The 15,316-nt window shown below is 29.4% G+C and overlaps 1 protein-coding gene and 1 long non-coding RNA gene across 2 annotated transcripts; one reads left to right on the forward strand and one right to left on the reverse strand.

Moving 5' to 3' along the window:
* The first annotated feature begins 9,939 nt into the window (after positions 1 to 9,939).
* On the forward strand, positions 9,940 to 11,256 carry BNAC06G13680D. Its single transcript, XM_013845479.3, has one exon. The coding sequence runs from the start codon at positions 10,151 to 10,153 to the stop codon at positions 10,451 to 10,453; it is 303 nt and encodes a 100-aa protein (XP_013700933.1). The 5' UTR covers positions 9,940 to 10,150; the 3' UTR covers positions 10,454 to 11,256.
* Positions 11,257 to 13,612: 2,356 nt separating this feature from the next.
* On the reverse strand, positions 13,613 to 15,125 carry LOC111206711. The gene is made up of 2 exons (XR_002658959.2): positions 13,982 to 15,125; positions 13,613 to 13,899 (listed from the first exon to the last, which is right to left on the reverse strand). It is a non-coding gene; the product is annotated as an uncharacterized LOC111206711 (long non-coding RNA).
* Positions 15,126 to 15,316: the final 191 nt, after the last annotated feature.

Consider the following 15,316-nt stretch of genomic DNA (forward strand, 5'->3'; position numbering starts at 1 on the left):
TATATTTTTCATATTTTTTTAGTTTTTAATAATGAAAATATTTAACAAAAATATTACATCATTAAAATTAAATTAATGATTTTTAATAACATTTGTATCACGTTATTATAAATATTAACAATTATATACAAACTAGCGCTATCGTTGTATAGTTAAAAATAGCATACAAAAAAACTGTTATTAAAAGTGTCGGACCTATTATATTGGGTGCTGTCAGAGCGGCTAAAGAAGCGCTATTATATAGAACTCATAGGGTTTTACGGCCTCTATTAATACCCATATTTTATGCAGTGAATAAAGTGAAGGGTTTGAGGTTTAAACAAGATAAAAAGATAACTTTAAGTATTTGTTTCTTATAAAACATTGAAAAGCTTGTCTATTTCTTAATTAATCTTTTATAACAATATGTGTTGTAAATGATCATATTCTGAGGATTCTGAACATCTTTTTGTTCCTCTGTCTTAATCGGTTAGACACTGTCTTTTTGTTTCCGAATTTTGCATTCTGAATTTGAAGATTGCGTATGTGCAGGGCTTAGGACCGAGTCAATGTTTCATAGGAAGACTGAAACTTTAAAGAGTTCTTTTTTTTTTTATCAAACTTTAAAGAGTTCTTAGACCAAAAAAAAAAAAAAAATTAAAGAGTTCTATTCCTTGGAAGGAAGCTCGGACAAGGCCAGTTTTGGACGACGTTTTTATGCACTGTGAGCTCGCGAGAATTTTATGATTGCTAGTAGGAATCATATGGATGCTTGCTTTGTTTAGTTATAGTTATTTAGATATTTCAGCGTTTTATTTGTTGCTTTATGGATACATTTTTAAACGTTTAGTTGTTTAGTATCTCATTGAAGCAAGTCTTACTTTCGTTAAGTAACTAAACTTTGATTGGCGCTTTGAAGCGCAGAGTAATTTTTGGCTGCAAACTTTATATAATCATATTTTTTATTTAAAGTATGCGTGGACATAAAATCTATAATCCAAAGTCCCAACCTAATCCAAACAAAAACTGATTCGTACACAATCCAAAATAAGAAATACAAAAGTGGGTCTTGTATGATGGTATAAATTATATCCAAACTTGAAGTGTTATTAACAGAATCTGAACGTGAAACCCAAAAAAATGAAACTCCAAATTAATCACAAATATAATATTTGAAATATAAATATGTATTTCAAATATTAAATTTTATATTTATTTTCAAGGATATCTAAAATAAGTATTTAAATTTTAAATAAGTACCTTAAATATTCAATTCTATATAAATAAGTATTTATTTCTTTTGTTTTGCATTTAAATTTTGAATTTAACTTCAGATATATTCAAATATATCCGAATCCGAACGATATAAAGTTACTATATGGTTTTTAGGATGTGATATAAATTAGAACTAAAACCAATATGTTATATCCGAACTCAATCCGTACTTACAAATTTACCAGAATGAGACATTAGATGCGATATAAATTAGAAAAAAAAAGTTCAAATCAAGATACCTGACGCCCAAACCTAACTTAAAATATGCTTTATGTTTTTTTCAGTTAGTTTAAAATTTGATAAATATTCTACATGTTTGTTGGAATAACCCGTACAACTATATTCATAAAATATCAATAATAACATATTCCATCGTATCATTAAATATTAATAGTAGCTAACTTTAATATTTATTTTATTATATATATATAATTGTAATACTTGATCTAGAAGAATTATATTACTATGTATTTGGTGAAGGTTTTGATTGTTTCTTGCATTTAAATTAAAGTATAGTTGTACATATACGAATGAGTATGCATATACAATAAATACAATATAATTGATTAGCTACTTAAATTTAGTGAAAAATTTACTTAAAAAATACGGGATCAATTTTTATTCAAATATTTATGTACTGAAAATTAGAAATTTTATACATATATATTTTTATAAAATAATTAAATTAAAATTTATATGAATATAATATATGAAAAATATAATTCATTTACATAATCCAAATGTATTAATTTTACTTATTTTTTTAAAGCTTTAAATTATAGTACAAATTTTTTTTTTTTAATTTTAATATTGGTCAAAAATTATTTTATCATTATATAAACTAACTATATGTCATTCAAATTCTCTCTTACTTGGTGAATATATTGAATTGTTTTAATATTCTAATTTAAATATGTATATTAAAGTATGAAATTATTTATTAGTTTATATATCTTACTTTAGTATTTTGTTTAAATAAGTTAAAGTATGTTGTAAAATTTATGAGTATATGTTATCATTTATAAAATAGTTAATAAATGAACTAAATTACTTTATATTTATTAATAGGTGTAGTAATTTAATTATGAATATAAATATTATAGGAATGTTATTTCTTGTTCTATAAAAATGAATTAATATTCATTTATAACTATATTTAATATTAATTATGAATTTTAGTATTTAAAAGTAAATATTAAAAAGAAATTTATATATAAATTTTCGCTATGCTGGTCTTCTTTCCCTCGAAAAAAGATCTCATTCTTCGGTTTTGATGCGGCCAACTGATAAGAAGAAAACATCTGATAAGAACGAACCCCATACATATAACCAAGAGTTCCAATACGCAAGATAGAAGAAAAATGTTGTGGGCTCACATATGAATTTTCAACCTTTAATTTCCAATGGTTTGTGTATAAATTATCACCGATGTGAGAAAGAAAGGCATTTTTAAGGATATTAGCTAAGAATCTTGTTGGTTACCTTTTCAAGAAGACTGTGGTGGACTTGAGTTACAGACTTACAGGCAAGTTGATGGCAGCGAATATACTTAGACCTTTTTAGCTCTTCTCGCAATTTTGCTGAACCGCAGACTAAAAAGGAAACTGAAAGGAGCAAACCAGAAAACAAAGACATCATATGCACATATCCCTTCTCCTTAATACTCTGACATCACGTCGTCACGTACCAAGCATGGGATTCGTACTTCTTCTGTGTTATCAATGACAAAGAAGATATATATATATATATTACCTGAACATAATTGAGATACTCTGAATTTGCAGCTAAAGTATGCACAGCTGTTTTCTACCATTCAGCCATATGTTCCTTTCGCCGACTCAAGTATACATCAACAAAACAAAGGTCAGAAGAGACGAAGTAAAAAAAACCGGCAGTGATCACAATTCACACGTATTCTTAAGGTAACTCCTGAAATAGGATTCAAGTACATATAAATCACAGGTTAAATAAGCATTGAGTGCTTTCGATGTCTTCCTCTGCTAAATTGTTACTATTGCATTGCATTTGTTACTCTCTGTGTAGTTTAAAACACTTTGTTACTGGTTTTCACAAAATACTTTTGGTTTCATTATGAAAAGAGTAGTGCTGACTACCCACCTCCCATGCCATGTAATGTAGAGCAGAAACAAGTCATTAATGCCCTTCTCAAGAATCGATTTAACAGGACCAGGGACTCCTGTAATATGCACAAAGAGAAGTTAATTTAACTGGTTTAGCAACCAAATGGATATGAAGTCTGTTCTCTCATGTACCTGTCTGATCTCAACAATGGCATCTAGAAAGTTTACAAAGACAGCTCAAATAAATGTGAGATCCAATCAGGCATGATGCTACCTTTTTCTCATAAAGGTGGTAAAACATCAAATAGCACATATCCTGCATTCGAAGATGCCTTGTCTGAGATTCCTTCCTGAAAATATTCATTTCATATGAAAGAAACAATAGTTTGTTAAGAAAGAAAGAAAGAAAGAAAAAGAAAGAAAGAAAGAAAGGGTTTTAGGAAACAATTAAAGATATCATCAGGTGACCGACTTAGTACTGATATGGGTACACTCTTGAAAAGATAACTAGACTTCCAAAATACAACCTATCCATTTACATATATTAAAGGCGGGTTACATCAAAGAATCTTTTTAACAGTAAACCGAGTAACAGTGTTCTGGTCTCAACTGAACAAGACAATTTTTGCAATGTTTCCTTTAAGAATCTACTCAGTCATAAGCCAATTTTACTGTAAGAGCATTCATAGGTAAGAGCTGATCCCGAAATGCTAGCCAGCTAACAAGAGGGTGCAGATGATAAAATTACCAGTCTCCAGATGTCTGGGCATTTTTTTTTGTCAGCCAACATAATCATCCGTTAAATCATCAATTAGCTTTGTTCATTACTTAATCTTTCATGTCATCCCATGTAGTTCTCCATGACCGATCACTGCTTGGTAATCGCCGGCGAATGGAGTTCCGGTGACTCCCGTTGGAATTTTGCGATGGACAAGGAAATAATGTCACGAATTGTTCTCGTTTTCCCTGACATGCCCTTGTTTGAATTACAAAACAATGTCGTCAACGAGTTCTTCACCGTCACGGCTGCGGCACCTCCGGTGGTTTTGAGTTATTGGCCTCTTAATTCCAGAGAGCTTGGAACTGGACTTACCACACAACAATATATATGTAGAGGAGACTGAGAAAGAGTTTACGTCAAGAAATGTACCAATGATGAATTTCGTGTACATGTAGATATCGAACTCTGGTGTACATGTGGACATGTGTACATATTTTCAAAGTGCATACACCGTTGTAAATGTATAGATTTCTCTTCAATTTTTACTGATTTTTAAATTTTGCATTCCTATCCTTGTTAATGTAATTGTGTATAAAATGTTATATGTACAAGCTAAAAGACATAAATTACATGGGATTGAGATTATCTCCTCCTGCAACTCAAAAAATAATGGGTATCATTACAATGGTGTACATGTGGATATCGTTACAATAGTGTACATGTTTACTGTTTATGTATGTGGACATCGTTACAATGGTGTACATGTGGATATCGTTATATGTTGTCTATGAGTATATTATAAAACAGTATACGTGTACATGTGGACATGTGTACATATTTTCAAAGTGTATGCACTGTTGTACATGTATAGATTTCTCTTCAATTTTCACTGATTTTTAAATTTTGCATTCCTACCCTTGTTAATGTAATTGTGTATAAAATGTTATATGTACAAGCTAAAAGACATAAACTACATGGGATTGAGATTATCTCCTCCTGCAACTCATAAATTAATGGGTATCATTACAATGGTGTACATGTGGATATTGTTACAATAGTGTACATGTTTACTGTTTATGTACATGTGGACATCATTACAATGGTGTACATGTGGATATCGTTATATGTTGTCCTATGAGCCGGAAACTTAAAGAGTTTATCAAAACAATAACCGAGCAACATATCCATCGTCGGTGTCCCCTCAAACACATCTCTAACGAAAAGCAAATAATTAACCTTCGAGTAAGCATTCAGCCTCCGACTTGGGGAGTGATCCGCCGCAAAGTGCCTCGCCGGCGATCCCTCATCTACCACTTCCACCGGCCTCGTCTCTGCCAAAAAAACAACATAGAAAATTAGGGTTAGTGTCAGATTCTTATACACGCGAAAATTAAATCGGCTAGGCAAAAAAACACACCTTCGTTGATCTCCTTCCTCCGGCGTTTCCGTCTCGTCGTCATCTCCACTGGTCAAAGGTTCACTCGTCTGAAACCAGAAACGCATTCGTCTTCTCTTTCCATGCTCGCTTCTTTCTCCCGGTCATTCTCAATTTCGCCTGAATCCACCATCAAAACCTCCTCGTCAGTAACTTCCGTCGCCGTATTCTCTCCCGTAAACAGAAATTAGGGTTAGTTGAAAGAATTAGTTAATTAGATTAATTTTACCTTTTTACGGGATCCAAGTCCATTTATTAACTGTCCTAAACTTTTATTCGCGTCCACCAATACAATTCTGTTTTTTTTTTTTTCAAAATTTAAACCTATTAACTAGTCTAGCCAGAAGAATGGTATTTTACTCATATACCCATGTCTGGTTTCATTTTTCATAGGATAAAAAAGTCTTCAACCACTTTAATGTGTCTCAATAGCAACATGTGCTCTCTACTGTAATAAAAACACATAAAGTGTCTATTTATGAAAATAACTATTTTCTAATTTAACATTGTAATTTCTCTTGTGAAACGATAAAAACGTTTTCCAAATAAGCTACAATTGAATTTGTTCATCTTTTTAAAACCGACAAAATTTCATTTCAACACATCTCTCTATTTCCCTTGGTTAATGAAATAAAAATGAAAATTTGTGTTGTTGATAAAAAGATTGAGAGGAATTATTATACTCCTTCTGTTTCATAAAGTTACACATGTTTTAGAAAAACAAAATTATTTCAAAATTATTCATTTGTATATTTTCAATACATATTTTATCAACTAACAATGATTAATTGTAAATTTAAAAAAAAATTAATTATACTTATTGGATCCTTATTAGTTTAGAAATATGGAAATATATAACCACAAAAATATGCATATATAAAATGAGATTTAATATGTTTTATTAATATGTGTTAAAGATTTAAAATATTCATTATTTTGAAATGTAGGGAGTATATTATATATTAAAACAGAATTCATGACTTTGTTCATGTGTGACTTTTTTTGTTTGGACCATTTTCTAGAAAATTTATCAAATCTTACATAACTTAATCATCATATCTTTTAATATTTTTATCTTTTATTTAAAATACAAATAAATATTGTTTAAGAAAATTCTAAGAAAATCTTTTTAGAATCAGGATAAATTTTATTTTCGAAAATTAATGAACTTAAATTTTAATTATCATAAAATATAATTAGAATTTCAAATTAAATTTATTTTTGATTGATGAACGAAATTTAAAATCATATAAATATTTTAATTATATTTTAATGATAATAACAATTTAAATTGATTAGTTTTCAAAATACAATTTATAAAGATCTTTAAAAGATTTTGTTAGAAAGAAATATCATTTCTGTTTCAAATAAAAATGTTTACTACAAAATTAGTTTGTAAGTACAATATATTATAATTTCTCTTTTAAAAATATTTTTTTTTTGTTCTTAACAGTATCTCAAAATATTTCTTCTCTATTATGTAGGTCCAATTTAATTTAACTTCCATAAATAAATTTTAAATTTAGAAATAAAACCAGAAATTATGCTGGTAAGTTCCATATATTCACTAAAGCTAATAATATAAAATCTTTGTAACTACTTTAATAATGATATATTTTAATTTTAAATAAAATTATTATTATGCATTGATATATATTCAATTATCATTTATAAAATGAAAAATTAAAATTTTGTTTTTTTATATATATTTTGTAATAATAATAAATCATGTTAAAATAAACTATTATATTGAACTAAATATGATAAATTATATTAAATTGATAAATTTATAAATTTATTTTCATAAATATAAGTATTTATGTTAAAAATATAATTTGATGACATAACCGCTTAATATTCGCAAACTATATAATACATGTATAAAAAATTACATATCTTAAAATTTAGTATATACAATAATATATTATCTAAAAAAAATAAACGTAAAAATATTGCTAAAAGAAAATCCAGCTTTGAATGACGATGGGTCAGAATTTAGTATAAATTAAACACAAAATAATTTTCAGATATGTTGTTTCATACATATATTAATTTTTCAGTAACTAAATGCAAATACAATAAATATATATATATAATAAAAAGTGACAAATGCATGTGATGATTTTAAACAATTAATTAATTATAACATATAAACTATGAAATTATTGTATTTGAAATAGTTATATAAATATTTAAATATATAATTAACGTTAAAAATGTATACCCATTGATCTAAAATAAATATCTATGTATATAAATTGAAAAAAATATATGCGCGGATGCACGAGTCAAGATCTAGAATTATTAGTTGAAACTTTATAGTTTTTTCTTTCCGATCAAAACTTAATGTGACGGGTCACCACGAGTTTGTCCGCTTGCTCTACAATAATTACACATTGACGAAAGTGGTTGCTAATGCAAATCCGCAAGGATAGAGCCACAGAGGGCACTTGTAAACATTAAAAAGAAGGTACAGTAGTTATCGACATGCATGCAAAGCTAGAAAGATTTCGATGGTTCCGAAGAATCAAGAATGTGTCCATCTTCCTCATTATTATAACCAATTTGTCACCATCGTTACATCCAGAACAAAACTCAAATTCTAATGCAATTTGTTGTTACAGTTTGAAACTCTAAGCTGTCAAATAAAATACCTATTTAAGAGAATTAATTTCCATTCAAAACGTAAATATAAACTGAAAAATGAACAACCATTTCAAACCATATTCTAAATTTTATTAGGATATGGTTTATCCCGGTTAATGTTAAACCGATGATATGGGTTTTCTTTTACTTATGTCATCATATATATATGAGCCAATGCACATACTTTGATAATTAATCAAGATACATTTTCATAATTTCAATATAGTATCAGAGCCTAACAAACTTTTCCGCCTTCTTCTTGATTTCGCGAGCTCCGATTCACCATGAGTGCTCCGATCTCTCCTTTCCTCGTTGCTTCCTTCGTGTTTCTCTTGATTCAGTTTCTTGATTTCATCACTTTTGTATCGTTTTTCGTCGTCGTTGTCTTCTCTGAGCTTTGATCTCGTCTCCAGTGAGATTCGAGCTTTCAATCTTTCGTTTCTGGTGTTACTGAGCTCCGATCTTGCGTATTTCGCGAATCTGATAAACCGATGATATGGGTTTTCTTTTGCTTATGTCATCATATATATATGAACCAATGTACATACTTTGATAATTAATCAAAATACATTTTCATAATCTCAATAAATTTCATTTTAGATTCTTTTTAATTAACAAGTTGCCCTTCAATACTTATCTCAATCGCAATCTCACAGTTACTAGGAAAATACACCATTCATTTCATTTTGTTATGTGAAAACGAAAACTAGCAAAAAAATCAACAAATCCAATTAATGTGATCGACAAACTACACAAAACAATCGCTGCATTTAATATGTGAAGTGATGATACAGCAGCCTCCAATATTTCTTTCTGGGTTTTAAGCAGCCTCCAAGACATGAATATGTAACCATCAAGGATTAACTAGCAATATTCAAATAAAATTGTTTGGTCTAGCGGTTCAATGAGTCATCTACACCCTCTTAAACATTTCGCCTCGAATTATTTTCTAATGTCCAATGTCCAAAATCAAACCTTCCAATTCGGCGTATAATGGTAATAGATTTTGTCCCAATACGGTGAAGTCAACAGGGTTCGAATCCCGACTACTGAAAAATTAACATTTCGGCATCACTAGGAACAGGAGACCGACACAGGGGCCGAAAACGTAGACTGCTAACATGTGGCTAATCCGAACCCACTTTTGTAGGGACTAGGATACCATGTATAATTAAAAAAAAAAATAGATTCTGTCTGTGAAGCTCTAATACAACCATACATGTAAACAAAGGTTACATTGAAAATATGTATATAATTAAGAGTCATGGTGTTTTAATCATAAAAAGTTGGATATAGAATTCATTGGTCTTTATAATACTCAATCATAATTAATCACTAAAGTTATTTTTGGTTTAGTGTTAATTTTATTGATGACGAAGAAATTCTGTTCTTCGGATATTATTGCCTATGTTCTACAATATAAAATGTTTTGGAAAAGTTTAAATGTTTCAAAATATAAGATGTTTTGATATTTTTAAGATATTTTAAATTTTATTGAAAATTGAATAACCAATAATATTTTACATATTATTTATGATTGATTAAACTATTTTCACGTTATATTATTAATAATATTATTTTTTTAAAGTAGGTTTTTTAATTTTTTGTGTATTTAAGCATGTGACCGGAGGGAGTGTAAATTTAGTGGTTATCAGTTTGGCAACACCGATGTTTGAAAATTTTGTTTGCAGTTGATGTGGTCGACTCGAAGATGTTATCGAAACAAGAAAAATTTTAATACACAAACAAACAAAACCAACTATATTAAAAGGACAGATAGGAGGAGTAACAAACAAAATAAAGACGAAATCAAACAACGGAAAATATTAAAGTACTAGTACGTGCGTGCTTCTAAAGATCCCACGACGTTCTTTTTCACCTCATGATTCATCCACATGTTTTTCCTATATAAATGCATATCCAAACTCCAAATAAGAAACCTCAAACCCTAATTAAAATCTGCAAAGCTAGTGTTCTTGACAAAGAGTTAAATCCCATTTCATAATATATAAAATGGGAATCAAACTCAGCCGTGATCATTCAACTTCAGCAATCCACGACAACAATCACCACCAAGATCTTGAAGACCAGAAGATGAAGACGAAGATTGGTGACGGTACGACTCAAAATCAATCAATCAACTTCAAGATTCCACTTCATTATCCAAAGTATACAAAGAGTGATTATGAGAAAATGCTAGAGTGGCAATTGGCTCAGATTTTGAGAGACTATGGCTTGCCGATTATCGGAGACTCCAACGAGAAGAGGAAGTTTGTCATCGGGGCTTTTCTCTGGTCGCCGGAGAAGGATCACTAGATGTTATGATCCGTGTATGGCATATTGTCCTTAGTATATATTGTTTTATTGGGAAATTTTATGTTTACCACTTTCGTGATACAGCTTTTAATCTTTACCACTACTAAAATAACATTTTCAAAAATATAGTATTTATTAATTGGCAAAAGACTTTTATACTTATGTTATGTATATATATAATAAATCAGTATTTAAACAAAAATAAATAAATAAAAAATAGTAATAATGTTTTTTTTATGTTTTCGAATTATACTTTTTCAAATTCAAACTTTTTATAATTTTTTATTTTTTGAATTTCTTTTCGAAAGTTTTTTTTTTATTTTTTTTTCAAATTTTTTTTTTGAAAATCGAAAATTATGTTTGAAACTATTTTTTTAATTTTTTAAGTATTTATTTATATATTTATTAGAATCTTAAATTTCACATTCCAAAATCCATATCTCACCCTTCAACTCTAAATCCTAAGTCTACATTAGTTAATCATAAATGTATAAATGTCTACCCTTCATCAAACGTGAGGACAAAAGTGATTAGTGTAAACATGAAAAGTTGTATTATGAATATGGTAGTTGTGGCAATTTCGCTTATCTTATATACCCAAAAGAAAGTTGTTATGTATGGTAATCTGGTACTCGTTTAAATAATTACTACAACTTGACTTGTACAGGTTCACGAGTACTGTTTGTTTTAACGGTATAGATATATGAAATTCTTCGTAATATACAAATGTAATGGTTGTGCATCAGTATATGTGTTTGTATGATTTGTAATATACAACATTTATACAAATCGACAGTTCTTAACTGTGTGTAATTTGTTGGATATAAAATCAAAAAATGATATGTTATCTTACATATTTGTCAATTATAAAAACCATTTTGATATATTTTTTTATAAATTAAAACACGCATGTTTATGTATATTAGTAAATCAATCTTCCTTAACAAAAAACTATTTTCTAAAATAAAATATATATTTTGATAAGGTATATATATATGTCTTTAAATTTTATATACTAAATAAATTTCACTTCTATGTTTGTTTTTGAGGAAATATAAAATTGAAATTTATTTGTTGTATTCTTATAATTCAAATATATATGTGTAAATTATATTAATCATCAAATTATTTAACATATATTTAAAAAGTAAATAAATTTGTTTAGTTTTATTTTAAAATTTGGTTAAAGAATAATCATAAATTTAGCGATTTTGGTAAGTTTGGAAAGAGAAATATTTAACAGAATAAATGAATGTAATTAATTATTTGGCCAGAAAAGAATTTTACAAAATAATGACTTACTAGGAGTTTCTTGCACTTAATAATTTTAAATATAAATTTATCTTAATTTTAAAATAATTTTATAAATATTAATTTATTTAACCATAAAACTAAGATATAATAAACAATTTGATTTATTTAAATTATATTTAAAAATAGATATGTGTATATTTAAAATTATAATCTTAGGTAGATTTTTATTTAGTTCTTTTCTTTAAAATATATTAAAATCAGCTTGTAGAAAAGTAAATAAAAATTGAACTAAATTGTATAATTGTCAAAAACTAAAACTAAACAGAATTCATAAAATTTGTAGATAGAAACAAGTAATAAATGATACTATGATTAAAAAAAATTTGAAAGAGATTTTATAAAATTTTGAAAATCTGGTTGAATAACATAAAGAAAAATATATTTGCTAATTAAATTGGTCAACGTGAATTGGCGTACGTATGAATGCGAAATTGATTCTGATTTTGTAACCTACATCTAAATACACATTCATATAATTATGATGAGAATCTCCATTTTTATTGCCAACGTTTAAGGTTTGGTTTATGACAGACTAAGGTTTGGTCAGTGGACTATATAATAGTTACTGCTCTTTTCATTCTAAACACATATATACATTGATACGGACAACAGATCACTCTTTCCTACTTTGAATATTTATGTTAGTATTTTATATTTTGTATATAAAAGTACAACACAAAAGTTATATTCGACATGTTCTGTTTTTTTACTGATAGGAGACAAAAACATATACAGTTGTATCATGGGAATCTGGACGATATGAAACCATCACACTACGAGCGTTTAAAGATTTAAGGAAAGATATTGTAATTTTAACATGATATTGTAATTTTAATTCTTCTTTATCAGTTTATCATGGTATTGTAATTTTAATTTCCGTCCTTATTATTTTATAAATATCAGTTATCCTGTCTTAATAAAATAAGATTCCTACATATACATCAAACCCTAAACCTAAACAAGACACTAAACACTAAACAATATACTAAACCCTTAATCTATCACTAAACTAAATTCAAATAGAATAAACCATCTAGTGTACACCTTTGAATGTACGCTACGGTGTACACGCTACATTATACACTACATACCAATGTACTCTATGGTGTATACTCCATTATACGCTGTAAATATTTTGGTTGATACACTACATACCAATGTATTCTATGGTGTATACTCCATTATACGCTGTGAATATTTTGGTTGTACACTATCGTTTACACTTTGATGTATGTTACTCTATACATTACGGTTTACACTTTGTTATACGCTATGATGTATTTTCCGATGTAGTTTGGAAACTAAATCAATTTGAATTTGAAGATTCATATCTAAAGTAAATTCAAAAGCAATTGAAGCCTACTGTCATCACATAATCTTATTAAAAAATAAGAAATATGTATTTACATTAGCATGACCTATACGCTAACATGAGTTGAATGGTTCGCTTCTGAAACTAGAATCCTCAGAGCTTTAGCTTGTTCATTATCATCTACAACTTCCAAATCCATTCCTAAACAAGTTCCCATATCTATTAAACAACAACACAAGTGGGTCTAATCTGCAACCAGAATCTTAAAAAGCTCTTACTTGTTGTTCATTAAGCGGCACCAAAAAGCGCTATTATAGCCGCAAACAATCCAAGACATAGAGCATGCCACTGAACTGGTAGAATAGAAATTTCTTTCCAAGGGAACTACAAAGTAAATGACTCTTTTCGTTTATAAAGCAATGCAAGTTGATCGTGTAATAGTTTCAGTAATGTAGAATATCTAGCTTTACCCAATTAGAGATCCATCCTGGTAATGCATGCGTCTCTTGCTTGAACAATGTACTCGAATCACATTTGACAAATATTAAACACATAAAGAACTCATATATGATACCAGAGACATTACAATACAAGATTAAACAAACATGAAGTTAAGATATCTATCATTTACAACTTTTCAACATTTGTGAAACAGAGCAAAGAAAAATATTATCAGCGCAATACATACATGTATCTTCTTCCCACTCATAACCTAAAGCGAATCCTGAGGAATTCCCAGTAATAGTTTAGCATATGATCATCAGGTCTCACACAATCCCACTTCCCATTACAGAATATGGCATACGCATCCGCTGCATACCTATGAATGAATAATTCCCTAATGAAAAAAAACTCTCAACAAAAACTGTAAATAGAAAGATTTTGAGTATTCAAAGACTTACTTTCCAACTCCATGCAGTTGAGTGACATGAGTCCAGCTCTCTTGAAGATACTCGAGAGAAAACCGTCGTATTATTTAGGATCTCTTCTTCTGTAGTCCAAGAGGCTTTATCAGAGTCTATATCTCTTTCTCTTCGACTTTTGTAGTAGTCTTTGCATTAGGACACAGCGCAAAGAGGTCTGATATCACCCCCCGCGTTTGCAATCACGTTTAGAAAAATCAACTGACCCACAAGTAAGCCTTTTCTTCTTACAAGAGCAAGCAGTTCCAGTCACGTCTGAATCAATTACTCATAAAAAAAAAAGACTTGCATCTACTTCTTTTGAGACAGTAAGATTCAAACCAACATAGGTCTCACTTCCTACTCTCTACTAAAATTATATAAGTTGCGCAAAGATATGGAAAAGGGAGAGGAATGAGGACAAACCTGTGCACCACAAGTTTTGTTGAGAAGCATACATATGATCAGCACCCGCCATGGATCATGCCAGTGATCTTCTTGAAGTAGATTACATGGAGATCGTGGAGGCACCCATGTGTTATCAGGCGGTTTCCGGAGGTATGCCTCATCAGTCTTCTGAGACTGAGACAGAGAAGGGCTCACAAGAGGAGTTTTCCTCACCCTTCTTGGTATCATCTCCTTTTGTGATTCATTTACTTGGGCAGACAGGCCATGGAAATATCTTGAAACTGGTACGTTTTAGGTATCGATTTGGTAACACAGTGATTGAACAATAGAAATACTGATTTTATAGATAATAAAAAGTGTTTACAAATAACTTTGAGAGTACTCTCACCTCTCCATGAACATGAATCTAATCTCTAGATAACTTCTCTCTAATTCTTAGACCTCCTTATATACTAGTTACTAAAAGATTAGGGCAAAGACTTATGACCCAGCCCACATACTCTAGCCCATTAATCTAATTGCCATTCACATAAATGGGCCACGTAACAGAAACTTTCACGACCTTAAAGTATTGACGCATATCTCTTGGCTGTTCTGGAACAGTTGATCCCTGGAAGTATGGAGAAACTTTTCGGACTTTAGGTTGAGCTTTGCTGCATCTTTTCCTAGTTGATGCCTGCAAGTATGGAGAAACTCTTTGGACTTTAGCTTTCCTAGTACTGCTTCCACTTTGCGTTTTACAAGACTCACTATCAGAATTACGCCCTGGAAGTACGGAGAAACTCTTCTTACTTGAGTCAGAGATTCACTACATTCTTGTCTTTCACTGTGATAATTCCCTGAAGTAACAAGATTAGTTCTGGTTTTACTTCCAAACCCATTCCATGTCTTCCTAAAAAAATGCACAAGTAGGTTTAGTATATATAT

This window comes from Brassica napus, chromosome C6 (assembly GCF_020379485.1).
Source record: "Brassica napus cultivar Da-Ae chromosome C6, Da-Ae, whole genome shotgun sequence".
Taxonomy (NCBI): Eukaryota; Viridiplantae; Streptophyta; class Magnoliopsida; order Brassicales; family Brassicaceae; genus Brassica; species Brassica napus.

Coding starts and splice junctions, on each gene's coding strand:
- BNAC06G13680D (XM_013845479.3), top strand. CDS start 10,151: ATGGGAATCAAACTCAGCCGTGATCATTCAACTTCAGCAATCCACGAC.